Below are 24701 nucleotides of genomic sequence, written 5' to 3'. Positions count from 1 at the left end.
TCAAAATGATTTGATTGAGAATGATTTTTGCTTCAATTTATAGATGTGCAAGGAATCGTAATGATCTACTCCAGTCGGACTCGCTAATGCTAATTAGCGAGCTACTTGCGGCACTTTTATCACTCAAAAGAACGGCTCCACGCTGCAAAAAAAACAACTTTTATTGGAATAACTTGATCGTGACTTTTTCCTTCTACTCTCTAATGTGGCTACAACTTAATGTATCAGACCGCGTGGAACCACACTGCCCCTAAGTGGCCAAATAGAGTACAACATGAACAGCGCTCCCAATAAAGGCACACACAAACAAAGGCAAGACAATATGAAATAATTTAAATAAAATCGATTCTGAATCGTACTAAATGAAACTCGCGATTCTTATGAGAATCGATTTTTTGGCACACCCCTAGTGTCAATCACTTTTATTATCTATTGGAGGGACTGTAAATCTGGTTATTTACATTTATAAAGATGATGATACTTTCAATTATTATTTTTTAAATACATAAGCTCAGTTTGACTTTCAGAATGGTGACCTAATGACCATGGAAAATTTGAGTGCCAGGGTGCCACCAGAAAATCTCCCACCCTACTGTTACCTACTTGGTCATGGCCCCCACAGAGCTGGGAACAGAGGGCAGGTAATTGCAGCTGAGGTTGACCTCTGTCAGCGTGGGGATGTCACAGATGGCCAGCGGGAACTGGCCGAGGTGGTTGTTGGACAGGTTGAGGCTCCGCAGACGAGAGAACCTACACATTTAAGAGACACGACACAACGGTAAGATTCAACGCCGTCTTTATGGAGTTTAGAAAACAGTGGCGACCCCGACGTCTCTGTTGTCTATTCAAACAGCAAAGACCGGTGACATTTGGAGTGGCGTTCCGTAGCAGAGGGGTGACCTTCACGTGTCAACACCCCTTCATCTTGTTTTTACTCACATACCTGCAAGGAGGCAATGTCAGGCTATCTGTTTAATGTAGCCACACTGGATTTTTTTCATCCTACTATTTACACACACACACACTGCACATGAAGGTGACACTTTTTTTTTATCAGGGCTGGCGAGCCATTCCTGCTGAGGGTGACTCCCTCGGGCAATATGTGTGTGTGTGCGCGTGAGTGTGTGCTATTCACTCATTCAATCAACCTCTGCAATCTGCTGAGTAATGCTCATATCACTTTCCTGCTTCTCCGCTTGTCTGTCCTATCATGCCATCATCTTCGAGCACGCTCCTGCGTTCTTTCCGTATCTGTCTGAAGCCGCTCTGGTGATTTTTATCTCCGCCAGCGAGTTTATGATCTAACAAATCTGTTTGTCTCTGAGCAGGATTAGAGGACAGTTTCACAGAACTCAATGAAGGAGGGGGCCGCGTGGTGGAAGAAACCATTAAAAAGCAAGATAGGGAGGGACTGGGTTTATTTTGCTTTTATTCATATCACAATAGCAAATGTATTGGGTAGTATTAACCAAAATGCACAATTTTGGCATTGAACAAAATTAAGGTTAACACATTTTCATGTTTTCTATGCACAGAAGTAGTACCAGACAAAATTCTGGACACTTTCTAATTCAATACCATGACATCATGTCTGGTAACACATAACAAATAAAAAAGGTATTTATATTTTTTTCTGTCAACGGAAGTTCTGGTGGTAGGTAAGCAAAATAAAAAACACATTATTTTAAATGTTTTATTATATTTAACTGATTACCAACAGAATGTGTTACATGGCAGGTCTTTAAATAAAATCAAATTTAAACCCATTACTAACGTTTCTACCAACATGCGTACCAGAGTCTAGTCCTCCGTAACAAATACTTGCTGATGGTTCCATTCATTCAATCTGTTTTGCTGAAATGCTACAGTAATAATCCATCAGTGGATTTTTTTTTAGACCAGGATTTAAGGATTAAAGTCATTTTTGCAGATAATTAAAGGAATGCCTTCATTTTGGATATTTTAAGCATCTGCGGACACCCTTTATCAACTTTTATTTTATTTTAAATTTGTGACAAAAGCTGTCCCTCATGACCTGCAAAAGCATCCCGACAGATGTAAATAAAAGAGGCCAAACTCTGCGTCATTTGCATGGCCAGTGAGGAATGACCTCATACTCAAGACAGAAGAGAGAGATGCATGCTGGGAACCAAGGCAGTTTTATGCCAGCGGAAACGATGAGTCTGATTATTGCCTATCTGATCTGCCGCTAAGTATTTGGCCAGCAGAGCAAAGATGGCAGAGCGAGCAGGCAGGCGGCATGGCTCTCCTTTTGGGAGATACAACAAAACCACCCTGACCCAAGTTTGATGTTACACACACACACACACATAGCTTGTGATTTTAGCCAACCAAAAACAGCCTTTCACAAAACTGTCCAAAATAGTACTCACACGCACACACATTTATGAAGGCGTTGGTCTCTCTGGTAACTCTGCAAAAAATGTTTTGACTCTCAGCTAAACATGTCTTTCTCATTACTGACCTCCTTTTATGTCATCGCGCTCGCGAGTCAAATGAGGACGAGCTTACTCAGGTTTGGCAGCGCCAAAGGGATGTTTCCTCATTTGGTCTGTGCGGAAGCCGTGCATCACTCGCATTTAAAGGGGAAATATTATGGAAAATGGACTTTTGGGTCCCTGAAGTCCCTGTCCATCCAACAAGTGTGAAATTAAACAACCAAGTGGTGGCCGTGGCTCAGGTTGAGGGCTGGGCGATATGGCCAAAGAATAAAATCTCGATTTTTGCAGTCATTCAGGACGATTACGATTGTAATCGATTTTAATCTAATAAACCCAAGAAAATTTTATTTAAAGGTTTCATTTATTAAAAAATAATTCCTCTGCAAAATGTTCAGACAACAATAATGTATACTGATACTAAATTAGTTTTAACATAAACGTAACCTTCATAGTTTGTACTTAAATGCCACAATTAAGTTGTTGGTAGCTACTGTAAACATGTCTTGTAAACCACCCATACAGCATTGGGCAAAATTACAACTCACAAAAACATTTGGACATAAGAACAGCAGCTTTTATTCATCCAGAAGACAAAACTCGATTTCACGATTTACCATGAAAAAAAAAAGAAAAAAAAAAGATTATTTAAAAAAAATGTCTCGGTTTTCATACTCTTGTTAACAAAAGTGGAAAAAAATGCTAAATATAAATAGTTTAAATGAATTTTTGACATATTTAGGCGTCAATGGCAGTGAATGAGTTAAAATGACGATGTATCGACTAATTCGATTTATTGCCCAGCCCTACTCAGGGTGTAGAGACGGTCGTTCAGTAACCAGAAGGTCTGCTGTTTCGATCGAATTTTGACAAAAATGTTATTTCAACACATGGGTACTGTTTTAAATTATAGGGCAAAAAAAGCATAATATGTCCCTGTGAAATAAATGACTGCGGAGGAACATCACAGACGCCCGACTCATTCACAATTTTATCTGAAGAAGCAGCACAGGGGTGAGGAACACAAGATTACACAAGCAAAACCACACACGCACATTCCCGTCATTGCATTTGAACAACATGACGATGTAGCCTGCGGACACGTACTTTTCCCGAAAGAAGTGTTCTCTTTCTGCAAGCGTTTATAATGAACATAATAATCTGGCAGAAATCTTGATCATAAAAAAAAGAGACCTCGAAGGCTTTGCATACATGTGACTGCAAACGTAATCACGCATACGGTCCTGTACTGTGCATACATCTTGGCTGTGGTGCTTTAATCGAGTCCCGCAATAAGCATGCAGCAGATGGTGCACATGGAGAGAGGGAGTGGAGGGGCCAGTCACATTAAAAGCGTCCCTAATGATGAATATGGCCTTCTGGGCTAGTTTGGCTCAGCCCGGTCGGTACATTGCAGCCTTGGCTAGCCTCTTTGGGCCCTGTGTGTGCCCCCCCCCCCCCCCCTTATTCCTGTTGCTCACACTGCAGGTGGACACTTAAGTGGTCCAAACTGGTCTGCTAAACAGAGTACACACACAATCAAGACACATTTGAGCAGTTTCCGTGTTTTGTGATCAAAGTCAGTAAAGGTTCAGTCCTTGTAAGTCTCTGAAAGATGAATTATGCTGTGGTGTGGAGTGTTTTAATAGTTCTCCTAGATCTGCTCGGAAAACAGTTGGGCTGGCAATTGTCACACTCACACACCAACAATCGGGCCAGATTTAAGCCTTTTCCCGCCCTTGTAATTAAAGTCAGTAAAGGCCTAGTTGTCGGATATAGAGTAGTAGTAGTAGTAGTAGTAGTAGACCCCTCACATTTCTGTAGATATTTAATTATATCTTTTCATGGGACAACATTGAAGAAACGAGACTTATATAATGAAAAGTAGTCAATGTGAATTTATTGATCCCAAAACAACTCACAATAGTGATATAACTGACATTTTCACTGAGGGTTGTACTCGCTTTTGTTGCCAGGGGTTTAGCTATTAATGGGCGTATATTTGCGTTATTTTTTTACACAGTTATATAAGCTGTACACTGACTACTTTTCATTGTGTCAAAGTGTCATTTCCTCAATGTTGTCCCATGAAAAGATCTAATTCAATATCAGAAATGTGGGGAGTGTACTCACTTTTGTGAGATACTGTATTTTAAAGATGATGCAATCCACCGAGCTGCCTCTCACAGGTAAGTGCTACTACAACTAAGAGATTGTCAGTGCAGAACGGTTGAATGTTGGGGTGTGGGAGAGAAAAAAAAAGATTCGGCAATATATTGCGATATTACAGTGCGCAATTCTTGTATCGCTTCAATATGCGACCGAATCGACGTCCATTTTTGATAGAAATATACAACAAAACGTCTTACTTAAGGTTAGGGTTCACACTTTAAGCATGGAAGAATGTTATATGAATGGAACATTAATCCATAATATTATATTTCATTGCTGTTCAAACATGAAACAAATTGCAACCTGTTTGTTAAATACAGCGGCTCACATTTAAATAAGCCTGAATTTTCAGATAAATACTTTTTCATACAAATCTTACAGTGTACATGTACAAGTTTATTGACTAGTATTTTCTACATTTGCGCCCCCCAAAAAAATCGCAATATTCGACTTATAGATTCGTATCAGGATTAATCAGTAATGAATCGTGACCTATGAATAAATTTTCTTCTTTGTCATGTGTCTCTCACAACAACAAAAAAAAAGAGTTACGATTTTAAAAATCTGAATGCATCCAGTGACGCCTTACTACTTCACACTCTCATCTCACATATTACGATGACTCAGCTTATCTCGTTATACCAACATTTGTCTGCGTTTTAAGCAACCTGACGAACGCTAAGCAAGTTACAATGTTGTACCTCTGCAGCTGCTGCAGCCACTGGTCAGCGGGCAGGAAGTTGTGTTTGAGGTTGAGATGGGTGAGGTCGTGACTGTAGAAGAGGTTGGGCGGAAGCTGCTCCAAACTGCAGCAGGACAGATCCACAGAGTTGATCCTCTGCGACACCATCTAGAAAGAACGAATGCACAGCACATACAAGCAAGTAGTTAAACGAGATTATCTGCATGACACCGAGTGCATGTAGATTACAGCTGACGGGTCAAACGGCATTTATGGGCCAATCTTCTTAGAACTGGCGAAGAAGAAAGGGAAAGTGTAGCGGGTTAGTTCAGTGACCTATGGTAGTACGGTACATTACATCATCATGTTATCCAGCTAACTGCAAGCATTCACAGCACTTGCTTGTTGGCTAGGATATCAAATATACATTGCCCTCCATCAGTATTGGCACACGTGGTTAAGATGTGTTCTTAGCATCTAATAAATTATGTTGGTTTCTAAATAATATAAAACCCAAATAAAAAAGAAAAGGAAAATCCACTCTTGAATTCAAGTACATTTTTTCAGTCGGGAAAAAAATCCCACATCAAGAAAGATTTTCACATCAAATCATGTGTTCCGCATTTATTAGCACCCCGTGATGTTAATACTTTGTACAACCTCCTTTGCCAACAAAACAGCAGCTAATCTCCTATGTTTCACAGCATGGTAGAACACAGAAAGAGGGATCTTCGACCAATTCCTCTTTGCATAATCTCTCTAAATTATTCAACGATTTGAGTACTTTCTTTAGCCCCCTCCACAGGTTTTCAATGAGGTTGAGGTCTGGGGACTGCGATGGCAATGGAAGTAGCATGATTCTGTCTGGTGAACCACTTCTACTACTTTCAGTATCAGAGTAAGCTTCTGCAATTATTATTATTATTTTCAAAGGCTTTTAACACATCTTACTTAACCAGGAGTGTCAATAATCATCATGGAGGGCATTGCCGACCGTCCCAGACTAAAATGTGGACACTTTCGTCTTGAATAGAATGAAATTGTGTTTCCAAATTTATGCCTGGAGGTACATGACAGCAAAGAGCGAGGGAGGCTACGTCCTTTATCATCTGGCATCTCAGAGTCCTGCCTCCAGAAAACCCAATCTCACATTCTCCACCCACAGTTGAAACCTTCAAGACTGCCGTCCTCGGACCAACAGCACGAGAGCCTGCGCTACTGACACCTACTTAGATGAGTTGCTCTCCAAAGTGACGTGACAGCATCCACCTCTGTCAGAGGTGAGGGAGACAAAAGCGTTTGTGTGGTCGTGGCTTGGGAATGTGCCCGCCACTATGCAGGCTTCTATTATGAGTGGCCCTCTGGGTGCTGGTGACATGCATGCCCCTATTAATATTTAGAAAAGAGGTTTTCTAGCTATGACCTACTTGAGTTCAAATGAGAGAAAGGAGAGTGTGACCCTTGAGTTCTAAAGTGTGGACCGCAATGAAGTATGCTCGCTTTGCTGTGTTTGCACATGCTGTGTAATCATGGCGGATGTTAAGAGTTCTCTAGCAGCGCTCACGTGTGATTTGTAATGCGGCAGACCCGTAAATAAAGTATATGCACAAACACACTTTCTCTGACTCTTTTCTCCCTCGTTTCTTTTTACCTTGGCGGCATGTCTGTGCCAGCGGAGGTGCTCCGTGAAGCTGTCGAAGCTGACATAGTACGTCTGACTCTGGGGTCCGGCTGAGCTGAAGGCCAAACAGTGATTGTGCTTCTTTACTTCCTCCACCTGCAGATATAACACAAACGCGCGCACACAGTGAGAGGCGCGATTAATACGGTCAACAATATAATAATAATAATAACAATAATAATAATAATAACAATAATAGAACATATTGTCTTCATTTATCTGTAAATGGCCATTTCATTAGCTTTTCCTGTCGTAAATTAGATAGTGAAGTTGATATTAGCGCTTACAAAGTATTTTCAATAGAGTGGAACCTCCGAAGTCCAACATATGCCCTCAAGAGGCAAACTAAACTTGGACTTTGCTCCATCATTACACGTAATGACAGCAAAGATCTCTCTACATAATTATATGCAGTAAAACAAAAATCTAAAAATGTGTGCAAGTTTGTGTTATTTTTGGGATGAAAAGACAAAAAATTTCATGATAACCATAAAAACAAAAAATGTAACTTGCGTTATAGGAAAGGTTTCGATTTATTCAACATCCAATATCATAAATAAATTATGTATAAATACATCAAAAACGTGCATAGTTTTACTTTAATTTTAGTTTTATTAGATCGAGGTTGACAATATGAATATCTAGGTTTTATGATGGCAGCAGCTTGATCCTTAATAAATTCACTTTGAATTATTTTCAGTGGGAACAATTATTTTGAAATTAGCACAGCTTGGGGGTTTGTGGTCAAATTTTGGAGATTCCACTGTATAAATTTAAACAATATTTATTTAGTTTTAATTATTAGGGTAGTAGTTTGCAGTGATTAAAAATTGCACTGCATCATGCGAATGTGTGTAATACTGTGTATAATATAGAGGCTGTAGAACACAATTTTTTTTTCTAAAACAATGGATTTAAATTGTTTACATTTAACTAACATACCTGCTTCAACTGAATTGTACAGGTTATAGCAAATAAAGTCATCACTCAGAGGCACATGAGGGAGGTGGATGAAAGATTGTGAAATGTCTGCTGAAAACTGGCCCCAGTGACATTTTTTTCCAGCCGAGAGCCCTATCAGCTCAGCCAGCTGATCCATAAAGCAATGCACAAATAAATGTTGTTTGTACGGCGTCCGTCTTAAAAATAGCAGGGACGATTTAGGCTACTTTGGGGGCTGTGTGTGTGTGATTCAATATGCTAGAATTTATGGCTGATATTTTGAGTTAAGGATGAGTAAGAATGACATTTTGTCGACAGCAGGCCTGAAGATTTTTTTCCAACTTCACCGGGGTGTAAGCATACGTAAAATCAGGACGCATTTTAGCATTCTTTTCGCATTGCGTTCAAACACACACTCTACAGCAAGGAGTCACCAACGTGGTGCCCGCAGGCACCAGGTAGCCCCTAAGGACCTCTTGAGTAGCCTGAGGGCTTGTTTTAAATATAGCTCACCAATGATGAGACATTATAATTTCCTCGGAATGGTAGAAATTATCTTTTGAAAATATGAACACTGGCAGAGATTTATAGTGAATTAAGTGTTGCATATTGTAATTTAGCGATCTCCTAATTATTGCGCAAAATAATAATAAAAAAAATAATTGAAAATTTAATTTGAACTAATTTATTTCAGAAGCATGTATCAAACTTGTCGCCCATCGCATTAATCAGTCCCCAAGAAGTAGCTCTCAGCTTCACAGAGCTTGGTGACCCCTGCTCTCAAGGATTATCCTGAGTGATTATTCTGTGGTGTGGGGTGTGTTTAGAGTGATTTTCCCTTTCCAAACTGCTTGGGGAAACGTGCTCAATATTTACAATTGCAAATCCTTGTGTGTCATTCGCCACAATAAATATGACGAGGAAGAGCTTGCCGCCGCAATAACAGTTAGCCTAGCTTCTTCTATTTGTTCTACTACTTACTACGCTTTACAACAGACATCTGATTTGGAGTTTCACAATGGACCTATGGTTGCGTGTGTAGTGTGCTGATTTATTTTAGAGTTTAGTATACTACAAGTATAAACGTTGCTTTAGCATGAAAATGAACAGACTTGAAGGCAAATTCATCAAGGACAACTGCGCTCTGGCGCATATCTGAAATTGATAATGAGCCGCTTTGGCCGAGTGGTATGAGGACAGGAAAAATATCGACGACGTGACGTACTTTCCCGCCAATGAGCGGCAGGATGTGCATCTTCCCTGTCTGGCTCTCCTTGACAGAGGAGACGATGAGACAGGTGCCGCAGAGGATGACCTGCCGCCTGGTCCAGCGGTTGACGGGCAGCTGCAGCTTCCCTTTGCGGACGTTGTACATCCCCGACAACTGGACCCGCTCGGAGCTCTCAATGTTTTGGGGCTTCCCTGGAGCACAAGAGGAGGGGAGGGGGAGACATTGTGTGGTTAGCGCAGACATGCGATGCTGGGGGTTGAGTAAATGTTCATCCTCTGGGGAGAATGAGTGCGCTGTATGCGATTTTACTTGGCAAGACTTTTGTTTATATAGCGCATTTCATAGACGAATGCAATTTTAGTGCCACGTGCACTAAAACAGAAGTATGAAAATAGAATTGAAATTTAGCAACATGATGAAACGTGCAATGCCATTTTGCGGATGAGAAGAAACCTATTTCAGCTGGCTATAAGCAAGAGGCAGTGAACCCGCTGGAGTGGTCGGCATCCAATCCCAGAGAGCATGTAACTAACAATCATTCACACTCACATTTGAACGTGTGACAATTTTAGGGGTCTTCAGTTAACTGAACGTGCATGTTTTTGGGAAGAACATTCAAACTCCACACAGGAAAGCCACCATGGTGCCCTATTGCTAAACCCATATAATGAAACAGGAAAAATAAAATAAAAAAGGTCACAAAAATTACTCTGATAAAGGTCTTGTGTTGAAATGGTGATTGTATGAGCATTTAAAGAAGTGCACTAAAGGTTAATGACTTGCAGCATATCCTAATAATCCCCAGATGCAGTAAAACGGTACATCAAAAAAGGACTGCCACAGTGGTCAGACAATTTGGAAATTGTCCAAAAATTCATCCATCCATTCCTTCTATCGCTTCTTCTCATTCGGGTCACGAGTGTGCTGGAGCCAATCCCGCAGGGGACACCCTGGACTGGTCGCCAGAGGTGTGACATTAGCTCTTGCTACAATACCTCCACAAAGCAGAGTTAGCCTCCGAGCTAAATTCATTCAGTGCAAGTGTAAGCTTCACATGTCCTACTTTACGCATTGGAATTGAATAGTCAGGATTTGCCTTCAGTGACTAGTATAATCTCCAATTCAATGCCAGGTGCAATTCTGCTGAATTATACTCTTAGTCAGTGAGCTCGCCTCACCGAGCGGCCTGCCAAACCTGACAGTCAGGCTTGCTTATCGGACGTCCTGTCGGCCCCGCGCCGCCTTATCGCTGTGTCCAAACATCCACCTGTTTTCAGTCTTCTCCCACCTCTACGAAAGGTTTCCGTGTGGCGCCATGTGCCATCCACCTCCACCATGTCCATTCTCTCTGTTTTGGTGTCTCTATTTTCAATAGTGGCGTCGTACCTGGCGGAGCAACAGTTGGTGTAGGAAAATGTTGCACAATCCCCTGACCTCTCGTTCACACATATTTCACCTCAGTGCGAACACCAATGGGGGTGAGAGAGAGTCTCTCGAATAAGCATGTGCAAACTTGTGTAGGCTCTTGTGCTTTTCAATTATTTACATGGTGACTGTAAGGCCATACAGCAAACTCTGCTCTCGACTTTTTGGGACATTTGGGGTCATAAATATGCCCCAAAAAATCTTCTTTAAAAAATAAATAAATTGGAAGCAAATGTAACCTGTATAAATGTACCGTATCTATTTTAAAACTCACTCAATAGTGACCCCCTTGACAGTTTGAAAAAAATAATAATCTGCCCCCCTAACACCAGTTTCGCAGACTGATAAGAAATTTATCAGAAACATCTCAGAAACCCATACATGGAGGTGAACAGGAGCCAGCCATTTGTAAACAAGTATCTTCTAATCTTGAAAGTTAGAGGAAGATTTTGACGATTTTCCATGAAAAAATTATCATTAGCGCCCACGATGCGCCCGTTTATCACTGCTTGCAGCTTTAATTACAGTTATAATTATTGAGTGAAATGAATCGCTGATTTAGTTTTGAAGTGTTACTTCTGATCATCAGTGCTGCAAATGAGCTCTGACCTTTCGTCTGCTAATTTTGTGTTTGCAACATAATCAATAGCTTTAGTTTGCAGGAACTGTTTGCTTAGTCCAGTTGCTGAGTGGCTAACATAACATGTCGATTCTACAGATTACATGCTATTGTGCTTGAACAGCAAAGATGGAGGCATTCATTGTCCATGTGTAGTCATCTTGTCTTGTGTCTTTGAATGGAATTTAACGCATTGTCAATTGCCAAATGTTGTGTGGCATCTTGTCTTACAAAACTGCTTCCTGATCGTCACCGCTGGTGGTTTGCACCACTATTTAGTGGCCTTTCTGAAACAAGTGGAGTGTGCAGGAAGCAAATTAACTTCAGCTTTTCTATCAGCTTTTAAGGGCCACCACAAGTGGCCATTTCCCAGCATGCTCTAAATACACAAAGGTGCTTTTAGACTATTGTGAGAGCTTTTATACAATTAGCCATGCACGTTTACATTTTTGATGCGATAAACAGAAGCGGAAGCTACCAACTTTTTGATTCTAAATACAGTAGACGCTAGACGCTCTGAGCCCTTTTCACATTGCACTTGGTTTCTGTAGAGTTTACCACGGGGCAGGGTGTATGACGGCACAAGAATTGTAGGGCAGCGGTCCGGCATGGCCTTATTTGGCCCCGGTTGCTATGCTACTGACTGGTACCTTTATGCTGCTGGTTAGGACATAAATCAATTAATAAACACATGCTTCCATGGAATGAGATTTGACAGCGGCACTGCGCTTTGCTAAGTGCAGTGTGAAAAGTCCTCTACACTCAACATATAAAAATAAACTAAATTGTGTACACTTTACAACGGTCTCATCTTACAGTATTTCAAGGTTACAACCAAGTTTGTACGTATATTGGCACTTGGTACTTCATTTATATAGCGCTTTTCCACCTTACAAGGCCCTCAAAGCGCTTTACATTCGACTACGCATTCACCTACTGATGACGCAGCCTCGGGAGAAATTGGGGGTTCAGTATCTTGCTCAAGGATACTTCGACGTGGTCACAATGGCATGGCATCGAACCCACAACCTCTGGGTTAGGAGACGGCCACTCTATCACTGAGCCACGCCGCCCTTGTCCTTTTTTTGTGTTGGATCTCATTAGATTGTGCCTAATTTTGTGGCTTGTGTGTAGAGCTTTATATAATGCACCCATTTGCTTTCAGCTCATCAATATCTATGCAAAGCTATGCAACATCTTAGTAAGCAGGCTGCTTAGCGCCTTCCAACGTTGCCGTAAGGCAGAAGTAACCAGCATGAGGGGGGCTGCATGTGAGGCATTAGACAAATTATTCAAAAGCTTTTAGCCTCAATATGTCACATGGGCACATTTGTACTATTTTTAGGCCCTTTTGTCGAAACGTGCGCTCTACTATGCCAGCGTAATATGCTCCTCATTTTCTTCTCCTTGTTGGCCGCTAATATGCACAAACACACGCTAACAATAATCGTTGTGTCCATCTAATCGCCCCTCCTAAATGTTGCTGGAGCATGAAAGACAAAGCCTGCTGCTCGCGGGAGGGCAAACTTTCCAAAGTTGTCCCTCTGTTGATGCATCATCTCGGACGGATGGAGGAGGCTTCAAGGTCGGGCCAGGGGAATATGCTGGAGGAAGTGAGGAGATGGGAGGGACCCCCACGTGAGCATCCTGTTTACACTGGTGGGCAAGGGAACAACGGGGTCTCCTCCTAAATAACCACTGGAGGAAGTCAATCGAGGGTCAGATGTCAAAAGAATTTCTGTAGTCCGCATGCGACACCTACACCAAGAGTATTTTAAGGCGGGATGATGTTAGTCATGCTGGGCATCCCATTATCTTAGAAGGATGCAGCAGTAGGCACAAGAGAAAGGCCTTGTTGGGTGGGGGTGTACTGGACAAATCTATTCCTAGACCTACTATGACAGGAGTGCGTGTGTGTGTGTGTGTGTTCCTACTAGGGATGCTTCCTTCCTTCCTTTTCCACAAGTTCAGGATGTTTTGCCTCCACACACGCTCACTAAAGAGTACGTCACTCCAACTATTGGCTACTATGGCCAGTGGCGACGGGAGAAGCAGTGTCGATAGAGAAAGTTTGGTTTACACGTGCCTCACAATTCTGACGTTCTGGGTTTGAATTTCAACTGAACTCAGGCCTGCCTGCGTGGAGCTTGCATGTTCGTCCCGAGTTTTGTTCCAACTTCCTACTGCATTTAAAGATATGCATGATTGGTTAATTGCAGACTCGTGTTGTGAATATTAATGGATGTTTTGTTTGTCCCTTATACCGAAACCCAAACCCCAAGTTTGAGATCCTACTAACCCTACTGTATAGAAAAAAAATCAAAGAATGCAAGGTCCACCACTTGGATTATTTTTTATCAAGCACACCAAAATCCGTCAACCAGGCAATTGTATATTGTTTATTAGCGTGTTTTTGGAAAAACTGCTACCTGAAATGCTTTCCGTAAGGCCAATAGTTTAGGATTTGAAAATAATTTGGGCTGGTCAAGACTCTGTAACCTACCAGAAAATATTAGCCCCTGCACTTAACAGCAGCCGAATCACATCTCTAAATTCAGAAGCAAGGCAGGAGGCAATCGATCGTAAGATGACCACTTTTAAAGCAGTTACTGGGGAAACATTCAAGTGATATTTTCCCAATTTGGACCAAGTTGACAGAACAGAAAGTGGAGGGAATCTTTTTTGCTTGTAAAAAATAATTCATATCTGTATTCACCACAGTGTGATAAAGAGAAACTTGTTTAATTTTAAATAGTTCATTTGCATATTTAGAAAAGCTCTACTGTATAAAAAAATTATTACAAGCTGCGGGTTGCTTACAAATGGATATTTGCCACAAATGGTCGCCGGGCCATAGTTTGCTCTAACCCTACTTCAAGACCCTACTAGAAAGTTCTACTTTATTTTAGGTTTCTTTAACTTTTTTAGAAAAAGTGGATACGTTCTCTTTACAAACGAGGTCTTTGTTTTAAAACTATACTGCTGGCATACGACGTTTCGTGATTTGTATTATTATGGTTGCTGCGGTTGCCGGTAATTATCGGGAATACCAGATAATCAAGAAATCCACCGATAATAATAGACATGCCACGTTGGTCCATCTGTTGTGTGTGGTTGTGGCTCAAGTTGTGCCCAACTCCTCAACCCCTCCCCGCTCCTATGGTAGTGTCATATTTGTGATGTCATAATGCGTGCGTGTTCACAGAAGATGCATCATGGCGACACGGCAGTCACCAGTGTGGGCTTTCTTTACTCGGTCTCCCCACAGTGTAAGCATCACAATTTTTTGTTGCATTTTTAAAACATGACTGTTTTGGCAAACTCAAAATCAGTTACTGGTTGTCTTTGAAGCAGTGATATCAATACAATACAGCTTCATGGTGTGTTACACAATGTTGCAATGTATTTGCACATGACAGTTAGACTTATAGTAGGACTCCAAAGTATATTTGTATTCGAGTTCATTTTGCAAACAATTATCGGCTTACTTATTAGTTATCGACATCGGCACTTTCTAAATTATTGGTTTATCAGTATCGGTTGAAAATAGCATTATCGTGCATCCTAAATTATGGTCCGTAACGAGCTAGTTTGCAGAATTGTGTAGGAATATGTGGTTATGCAGCACAAGATGCCACGCTAGCTACCACAGTACTTGTTTTTCCATTGGCTTGTTTGGCCTTTATTGCTGTGTTAGCAAAAGTTAGTTATGGAGGATGTAGGAACTGATTTTGGCTTCATACCAAAGAGCCCCCTGTACATGAATGACGGTTAAGGATAAATTAATTATATTTTCATTAGTGCTCTACTTTGATGGCAGTCTCACCGTACCAGAAACACAGACCAGTACGATGTCTTCAACATGGCCTCCAAGATGCCCCACTGGCCTTCATATCCGTCATTGTTAGCAATCAGCACCCAAGGCTGACCTCCCTCCATCTATCCCTGCATTTACCAGATTTCTTTTCTTTTTCTTTTTTTAAACTCTTGAAGCTTCCCAGCGATAACAAGGACACATCCTCGGTTAATCATCCCGGCCCCGCTAAATGCAAGCTGACATCGGCACACCTCGGCTATACGACGGGGCACGCTGTACCGTAGGGCATCGGTGACCCACATAAAGTCACCGCCAGGCATGAAACACATATTTGCTGCTTCTATAGGGGCTGACAGATGCGATGGATCTGAATAATCCCTCCGCCTCTGTTCCGCTCTTCCTAGTATTAGCAACTTAATCAATCTATTATAACCAGGGGTTATATACTCACACAGCTATCAACAGGAGCTTATGCTAATCAACAGCCATCTAGACCAATGCTAACGCTGATCTGTTCAAATAAAAATCAGCACCAAACTGTACATATAAAAGACCTCCTGCATATGACTACCAATATTTAAAAAAAAAAAGTCACATAATTATTCATTGAGATTTGAAATCAATAATAATAATAATTTAGAAAATAAAAATAAAATCTACCTTCTTTCTTGGTCCCACCTCACAAATACACCATCCTTGGCATAGGTAACAAGTTAACAACAGTTCAAATGTCTAAATCTGCACCATGGACTATGAAAATCTACTGGAAATCATTTTGCATAACAATTTTTGGTTGATGGATCATAAGTAAAAAGAATAAAAAATCCTGAAGTCTGTCTTGTGATACTTCTTGGCGGTATCTGATCAAATTTCCAATGCCTGACGAAAAGTATGCAACTCGCTTTACAATGGACAAAGAGTATTTGATAAAAGGTTACTACAAAAGAAAAAAAAACAGTGGAGAAGTGACACAGATAAGCCAGAGCGAGACCAGCTGCTAGCTAGCCTGTGACACAAATAGCTGCACTGCACTTCTGTTACCAAACACACACATGCATTATGTCCAAATTCCTCTACCTAAGGGTTTGTTTACAGGCAAAAGGACCGGATTCGGTGCTTTGCCTCCATCATTTCACGCCTTCATGCGTGTTTGCACCTCCACGTTGTCCATTAAAGTGATGACTGCGATGCGAAGCGACAGGCCATGTTTGGCCAACTGTCCTTTTGGGCGTCATCTGGCTGTGCTTGCTGCGGGATTGCAAAGGCCATCACAGGTGACTGGAGCACCTCCTCCTTGCCTCCCGTCGCCTTTTACCCTTCTGCCGAGACACGGGAAAATGCGACATTTTTCCAAATCGATCCCAAGGCTCTTAAATGCCACAGCTTCACAACAATTGATCTTTAATTAGCATCCCCTTTGGAAGTGCCAGCTGTCCTCACGCAAATGGGTGCACAGTGGCAAGCGGAGGGAGGATGAGGGTGAGGGGGCGTTGATAGGAGAAATGTACCACGCTGACCTTTAGTGTAATAGTGATAAGGCGATGTGCTACATGCTCTCATGAGGAACAATGAAGGTGGTCGGGCTCTAGATGACAACACACTCACTTGTTCGTGTAGTTTGACAAGTTCAAAACCACATTGAATACAGTCTTTGCTTTTTGGGCTGGTTATTTTTGGCCCATAAGAAACACAGGGTGTAGGAAACAGAGCTCATTAATAATGCTCTATTTTGAGAGCATAAATCACACTGAATATTGTCTCAAATATATTGTTTCTCCTCACGTAGCTTAAAGAATACATACAGAATGCAAAGAATTACACTGCATGGTTCAAATGATAAAATTGTTGCTTTTGCACTCATGTGGCACAATTGGGATATGCGTTGTGGCATAGTAAATAGTAAAAATACACACACAAATAAAACAGTTTGATGAAATCCAACATTATGGTAACTACAAACGTTTTGTGCGGTTAACCTACTACTCTATATAAACAAAGAAAAGTGAGGTGAGAGTGAGGCTATTTTTGAGTTGAATGATTTTTGGTTGGTTAGTTGGTGAGCAGGATTCCACAAACCAATGTCTATGAAGAAAAAATATTATATATATATAATATTTATTTGGTGCAGATGAGAATCAGGTCTTCCAAATGTGAATAAAAAAAATTAGAATAGTCAATGCAAGCTTTTGCATTATATAATCGGCCGATTAATCTGTAAAATGTAGATAAATGTTAATAATAATAATAATAGTAATAACAATAATAATAAATTAATTAACTAGGGCTGGGTATCGATTCTAATTTCCTCAATGGATTCGATTTCAATTCACAAGAGTTCAGATCGATTGTATTTTGTATTTTTTTCCCTAATCGATTCAATTCACTTCACTTCAATCCCATATTGATTAATTATGGAACATCAAAGTACATCACCAGTAAAATAAAATAAAAACCATCAGCTTTTAAAATTTTATTTTCTTATTAATTTATGGAAAAAGAGATATTATTATGAATATCAGCCTTGAAAAGGAAAATCGATTCGATATCAATTTATTTTTTAAACCCAGCCCTAAAAATAAATCGCAAACCAATAACTATGTAATTATTTAGCCCTTGTGTGTGTGTGTGGGGGGGGGGGGGGTGCAGGGCCTTTAGAGTTCAGGTTTGAATTGGGTTATAGTTGAGGTTAGGGTAAGGAATGGGGTTAGGCAATCATTTTTGATGGTTGGGGTTAGGGGAAACGGCTAGGAAATGCATTATGTCTATGGATGTCCTCACAATTATATAAGTACAAGTGTGTGTGTGCGTGTGTGTGTAGGTGCGTACGTGCGTGTGAATTCAGCATTAACAATAGGAACTTTTGGAGGACCAATGTGTTTTCGGACCGTGGGAACTACTGTGTAAATTTAGATCCGGGCTATTTATTCTTCAGCATGGTCCAGGGAGCTTTAGGCGGGGACTGCATTACTGCACATGACAAAGCCTTTTAGTTTCAGGAACAGGAACAGTCAGTTAGTTTAACCAATCAACCGTTTGGCCCTTTCTATAAATTTGTTATTTTGTCATGTGAAGATCACAAGTTCTTGTAATAAATGTATAAAATGCATTCTACAAAAACTACAAGTACAAAATGTTTACTATATATCTATGAGGGTGTAAATAATAATAAAAAGATTGCACCAGAGAATTTCTGAAACGACTCATATTGGCTCTGATGATGAGCACATGTTTGGAAAGTCTCCACAAGGTTACTGACAGGATGGCACATGCATCTGCCCAGCTCCATCTGCTCTGTGCAGATTCACGCGACTTGCATCAAAAATAGGTTATGTGCATATTTTTAGCCGAGCGTGCGCTTGTGAAACATTCTGCAACACGTCTCATGGAATCACGAGTGCTGTCTGGAGTGACCATAAGCTGCCTGCCGCAGAATTGAACTGAGTAATAGTCTTGTCAAAATAGTCTTTAAACTGTTCATACAACCTGTTGGAAACAGATTATTTCTACATTCAACATTTCCTATGTGAAAAATGGTTTGAAAATCCTAACCCTGCTTTACACCAGCTTCACCCAGCAGAGGCTATGTTCTGTGTTCAGAGTTCCACAGTATAACTTTGACCTGCCTGCAGTGAGTTGAAAAGAGCTGCGGTGTCGCAAAGTCAACTCAAAAGTGCATCACACACACGCAGTTGCGCGGTGAAATCATAATCAAATGTAAATCCCGCTTTGTTTAAATGGCACCACGAGCAGTTGATTAGCTCGCTGAGCTTCTTGTTACAGCTTGCTTTCATTATGTACGCCATTAATCGAGCAAACAGGATTAAATTGCAATGCGTTTTCTGGACGTGCTAAGCTTCGTTTCTGAATGCGTGCTCGGGCACGCGGAGACAGTTACGCTCGCGAATTGAAATGATCTCGACAACAAAATGATTTGCGATAAGATGACGGGAAGTGTACGCAAGTGGAAAAAAGCTTTGTGACATGAGAGTTGGCGCTGCTGTTTACTGTCACGAAGGATATTTCAGCTTGAATAGCTCAACTGTTTTGTTGTGTCATTGCTTGCCTATGCAGCTCTCAACTGCCGTCGGAGCCTTAACGGCAACATTTGCTTTCTTCATGATTTAAAACAGTTCCTAGGCGTCTTCTTTTTGTAAAATACGAATGGATCAAGAATCATAGCAAACTCCACACATTTCTTGCCCTGTTGAAATTACTGCCTCATATCCTGCAAGGCCAATGGCGAGAGGCTTTCTTTCCAATGGCAATAAGGGGCGGAGCCTGAGCCTTGCGAATTTTTTATGTAAAACAAGCACCCATAACCAGCTCAATGGACTAGTGGTAGAGTGTCCGCCCTGAGACCGGAAGGTCGTGGGTTCAATCCCTGGCCGGGTCATTCGAAAGGCTATAAAAATGGGACCCATTTGCCTCCGTGCTTGACAATCAGCATTAAGGGTTGGAATTGGGGGGTTAGATCACCAAATGATTTCAGAGCGCGGCTCCTGCTGCTGCTCCATCCCCCTCCCTCAGGGGATGGATCAAATGCGGAGAAAGAATTTTGCGCCACTTAGGTGGGTGTGACAATCAGTGATACTTTAACCTTTTAACCTTTAATAAAGACAATAAAAGGCAGCAAGTGCAGTGCTTGTATGTAATTTAAATTTGAGTTAATTCCTTAGTATTTGTTAAGTGCAGTATAATTTTGTGACTAGGCACGGGCGGGGCCGATACCTGGCCTCATTTCTTTGTGGCCATTTTACAATCAGGAACTAGGAATTAGAAGAATAGAAAATTGCCATTCATTTCATGCAATTTAAAGTAAAAAAGCTATATTGGAATGTATCAATTATTTTTAAATTATTTCATGTATCAAAAGTACACTGGTGGTATCGGTACTTGGTATCTGTATCGGTTACTATTCGATAATTGAGTATTTGTACTGGTATCTGTCTGAAACAAAAGAGTATCAAGCATCTCTAATAATAAGCTTGTTTTCCACAGGCAGGGTAAAAGGAGCTTCTGATAAGCTTGTCTCTCTCGTATCGCTCGTGTCAACTGGACAGAAGTTGACACGAACAAAACTGCTCTGTCAATCAAATGAAACAAATCCTGAAATCAGACAAGGTCATAACCTGTAGGATCTCCATTTGTTGTCATGTTGTGTGGGGAGACAATTTAACAGCCCTATGACACTACTGGCTTTGTTAAAGTCAAGTCCTCGGTTCGCATTTTGTGTTGATGCAAATGCATAGGAATATGTTTTGGTTTGTTTTATCGCCATTGCTGGTGAATGTTTGTCATCCAAATATTTTACTGTATTTATGACATAAATAAAGCATTAGCACATTAGTGATAGACCACGGCGTGTTCTGACATGTAAAAATTCAGGTTACTTGACGTCGCCACCGTAGGAATGAATTCTGACTGTAGATCAAGGCGCTAGTTGGACTATTGCATACATTTAGCAGGCGCTATTAGGCTAACCAAGGCAGACTCTTCTTGGGTCGATTGGTGCCATACCGCAGGAACGTGTGTATCTTATCTTTATTGACCCACTTGCATACTATTACACTCCTGCAACTCTAGTGATCACTAAAACGCCCACAAATCAAGATAACCTGAGGCTAATGCCTGTTAGAAAGCAACAGCAGATGCAATCGTAGCTCACGTGCAGGAAATGCGGAAATGCAAGAAGATCGGTTTATAAATCAATACTCTGCAGTGATAAGGCTTCATAAAAATGACTTTTTGCACTATATAGTGAAAGCGATGGCGACATTTATGTCTACGCCCTCGTCCTTCACACCCGTCCGGTGCGCCGTGAACATGCTTTATCATGTAATTCGATCAATATCCGCTAAAAATAGCCCCAGATGCTGCAGACTGGGAGGGTGCTATGGTGTTATGGACGTTATGAATCACAGGTGTTGGCAACATGAAGATGATTTTTCTTTTTTTTCTTCCCCCCTCAGTGATTCCCACAGTCGGCGGCAGTGGGGGGGGGTGGATGCTGACGTGCATGAATGTGTGCACGCCTCCCCTCGCAACACCACACGCAGACCCGCCCCCCCTTCCCCCAAACTCCACTCCTGCTGCTGTTATGTAATGTGCGTGCGTGTTACGAAACCTTACACTGGAAAACACGAGCCCGCTGATCAGCCACTCAGAGAGGAGCACTCGCACTCATATAAGAGCTGTGGGGGATTTTTTTCACCCCCTCCCTTTGTTCAAGACAAGCTGATGTTGTCACCCTGGTGGACAAATGTGTGTGAGTGTGTCTCATACACGCGTTCACAATATGTATGCGTTTGATGCACGGGTGTAAATCCCGGTATGAGGATGTGAAAGTGTGCAAAGCTTATCAATGAATAATTTAGTGAGATTGTAGGCAAGTGTGAGGGTATAATGCAAGTATTGTGGGAAATAATGAGGGTTCATAATGACCACAGCCTTTAGTAGCAAAAGGGACAAAATGAGGATTGATTGGAAGAATGAATGTAAACAAGGTGAAGTCGGGCAAAGGTGGCCAGTTCTCGGAAAGTGCCGCACAGACCTCGGTAAACACGCTGATTGCATTCATTGACACTTGCACACGCATAACTGTAGTATTGTTTCAGTTTTACTCCTACCATTGTTGCTAAAGAAAAAGCATGGAGCTCCAAATTTTGGTATGTTTTTTTTATTTCTTACATTTCTACGTTTTGACATTTTTGGTTAGTTACTAAAGGCTCCAGCTCAACAGCAACCCAACCCAAGTGAGGATAAGTGGTACAGAAAATGAATGGATGGATAGGGGAGGTGGGCATTTCGTTAGTACTGGCAGAATATTTTGCTGATGGATGACGAGAAACTTAAGACTTTTTCGTCATTCCCATTGAAATCATTCTGATTGAAGATCTGTGGTCACCTGTTTACATGTGACGTGATCTACTCCGATCTGCCGTTTACATGTTGTGCTTTGTTCATCTGATCGGCCCCGCGGCAGCCGTGAAACGCGCTGACATCGATCACGTGATTTATCAAGATGGAGTAATTCGTCAATTTTGTTTTAACACTTTTGTTGAAACAACATCTTGATTAAGAACAAGTTCCAAGTTCTCAACTCACGGACAAACTCTTGTCAAGCCGCCGCCATTTTAATGGGCAGAAACGACAACATCACAGACGTGTCCATGCGTGTTGACTGGAATAAGGATCAGCATAAGCCACCCTCGTCAATCGGATACACATTTTGATCCGATTTGAGTCTAATCAGTTACTAGTTTTCGGCTAGTATGCATAATAGTTTAATGATGCGTTTCATGTTAATGTGAATTGTGTATATTGCTTTGTTATTCAACCACTGAATACAGTGACAGTATAATGATGCATTTGCTTATTTCATTACTGAACAGCAGGGGTGGCCATTCCGCTGGGAGTGTCCGTCAGTCCGTCACTGACGGATGCCCGTTTTATTGACTAACGACGAATGACGGACTGTGGCCTCTGTCTGTCGATCCTAAAATAGTGGTGATAAGGGCGATGACGGAAGTGTGGTTAAGGTAACATAACATAACGGGCGGACAAACTGACTTAGTTTGGTTAGGCAAAAAAAAAAGAAAAGAAGACAGACTGACGATGACAGACGATTGTCCACAGCGAATGCGAATGACGGAAAGGTAATAATTTGTAATGCCCACCAACTTTGATACGTTTTTTTTTTTTGTTAAGTCAGCAAGATTAAGTAAAAACTACAAAGTAATGTTTACAAATGTATACATGTAGACATATTTGGTGCCAATCTGGTTAAGGGTACCGAGAAGATAGTCCAGTAGTAATGGAGCCAAGTGGGTCAGCGACCCACCAGAGGAAGCAGCCGAACACAAGCTTGCTCATGTTTGGCAGTAGGGACCCACAATGACCATTACCGCCACCTACATGATTTTCACAGGTTTTAGAACAAGTCTGCTGCTTAGAATTGAGCATCAAATTGGCGAGACAGGAGATCAAGTCAGTAGTCACAACTTTAGGAACATTAGTAGAATACGGTATGATTAAATCCAACAACCGTACGGTGACCCCAAAAAGTTATGTGTAGTTTACACCACTGCAATTAACAACAAAAACAGTAAAGAGTGCCGAGGAAAAGTGAGGGGAGATGCCATATTTCTGATTTGACAGAAGGTTGGTCTGTTAGTCAGCAGGATTTCATAAAACCTGGCTATAAAGCCAATGAAACAAATCAAAAATGTATTTGGTGCAGATCTGTGTGTAAGTGCAGATTTTTATTTTTTATAGTTTTTAATCTTGCTAAAAGGGACAAAGTGACCAATGTCCCACCAGATTTAGCTTTACATTAAAAGAGAATGTCAATTACCACCACCCATAAGACTGGTGTGAAACCGTATTGCTCCACACTAATTGTCATGAATGGATGCATTTTTCGTTTGGGATGGTTTGGCCTTCATATGTTCTGATCCCCAAATCACTTGAGAGGCGAGAGAACACACTGTCATGAACGAGGGAGGTGCCACACACATCTCAGCTTTGGGATTCTGCAGCTAAAGTTTCACTTGTGGCACATCGATAATTCAACCTGGTAACCGTAGCTTTGCAGTTTTGGAATAAGTTGTATGTGGGAACGTTCCGGCCAAAAGGGAGTTCAGAACAATCATCGACGTTGACCAAGAAAATGTTGCCAATTACCCATTTTTAAACAAAGAGGTAGATAGAGTACTCTGATCTCAAGGAAATATTTGCACATAAAATGACTACTCACTACAAAAGAAGCTATATTCATTATGCGGTTGCAGCAACTTTCTTCTATAGTCTGCTTGCTTGTACTGCATTAAAAGTATTGAAGTTAATGATGAGAGGCCAGCAACTTTTTTTCCTTCTTGCAATGTCGAATAATGGTATTGTACTTACAAAAAAAATACATTAAAAATAGTGCCAATGGGTACTAGTTAGCCCAAGGACAACAAGAGTAGCCAATGGGTCTGTTTTTGCTCACGTGATGCAACACTGTGACTAGGGGTGGCCAGGTTCGGTCCGCAAGAGCCCCTATCCAGCGTGTTTTCCATGTTTCTCTCCACTAACCAACCTGATTCATGATCAGGATCATTATCAGGCTTCTGCAAAGCGTGCTGATGAGCTGGACATTAGATTCAGCTGCGCTGAAGGAGGGACACATGGAAAACAGGCAGGATAGGGGCTCTCGAGGACCGAACTTGGCCACCCCTGACTGTGACTTACTAAAAAGAATGGTAATATTTATTTATTTAACTTAACATCACAACTTACACATTTCTTAATGTACAAAATGTTCTATATTTTGTTTAAAACAAAAGTAAATTGTGTGTAATTGAAAAATGCTGTGTTTATTTACCCAAGCGCTTCAAAAAAAGGGCATTTTATAGCTGTAAATTTAATAGTGTGATACTATGATATTTTTGCTCATGGTTATTATACCTTCAGAATCTAATATCAGCACATGCCTAGTCAAATGTCTACTATGAGGGTGTGCACACTTGTGCAATTCCATTATCTCAGTTATTTATTAAACATAAATACATGCGTTAAAGTAAAGCATTTAATAAATGTTTACGTATGACATTTAGTTCATGTCAAAATATTGGGGTATTTTTTTTCCGTTTTAAATTATGCAAGTAATTGATTAGAAAAAGAGTCGGATGAG

General features: G+C 41.0%; 1 protein-coding gene across 1 annotated transcript in view; it reads right to left on the bottom strand.

Annotated features, from left to right (window-relative positions):
- phlpp1 (PH domain and leucine rich repeat protein phosphatase 1) overlaps nucleotides 1–24701 on the bottom strand; it is a 65169-nt gene that overhangs the window by 12635 nt on the left and 27833 nt on the right. Inside the window, exons 2-5 of the mRNA XM_086081898.1 lie at nucleotides 9162–9358; nucleotides 6965–7090; nucleotides 5333–5481; nucleotides 604–750 (exon numbers count right to left, since the gene is read on the bottom strand). Of these exons, the coding sequence (XP_085938024.1) occupies nucleotides 604–750; nucleotides 5333–5481; nucleotides 6965–7090; nucleotides 9162–9358 (619 nt within the window). The remainder of the gene's footprint in view (nucleotides 1–603; nucleotides 751–5332; nucleotides 5482–6964; nucleotides 7091–9161; nucleotides 9359–24701) is intronic.

Source organism: Leptonotus elevatus, chromosome 1 (genome assembly GCF_054856555.1).
Source record: "Leptonotus elevatus isolate MCC_2025b chromosome 1, RoL_Lele_1.0, whole genome shotgun sequence".
NCBI classification, from domain to species: Eukaryota; Metazoa; Chordata; class Actinopteri; order Syngnathiformes; family Syngnathidae; genus Leptonotus; species Leptonotus elevatus.
This window is presented reverse-complemented; position numbering and strand designations above follow the sequence as displayed.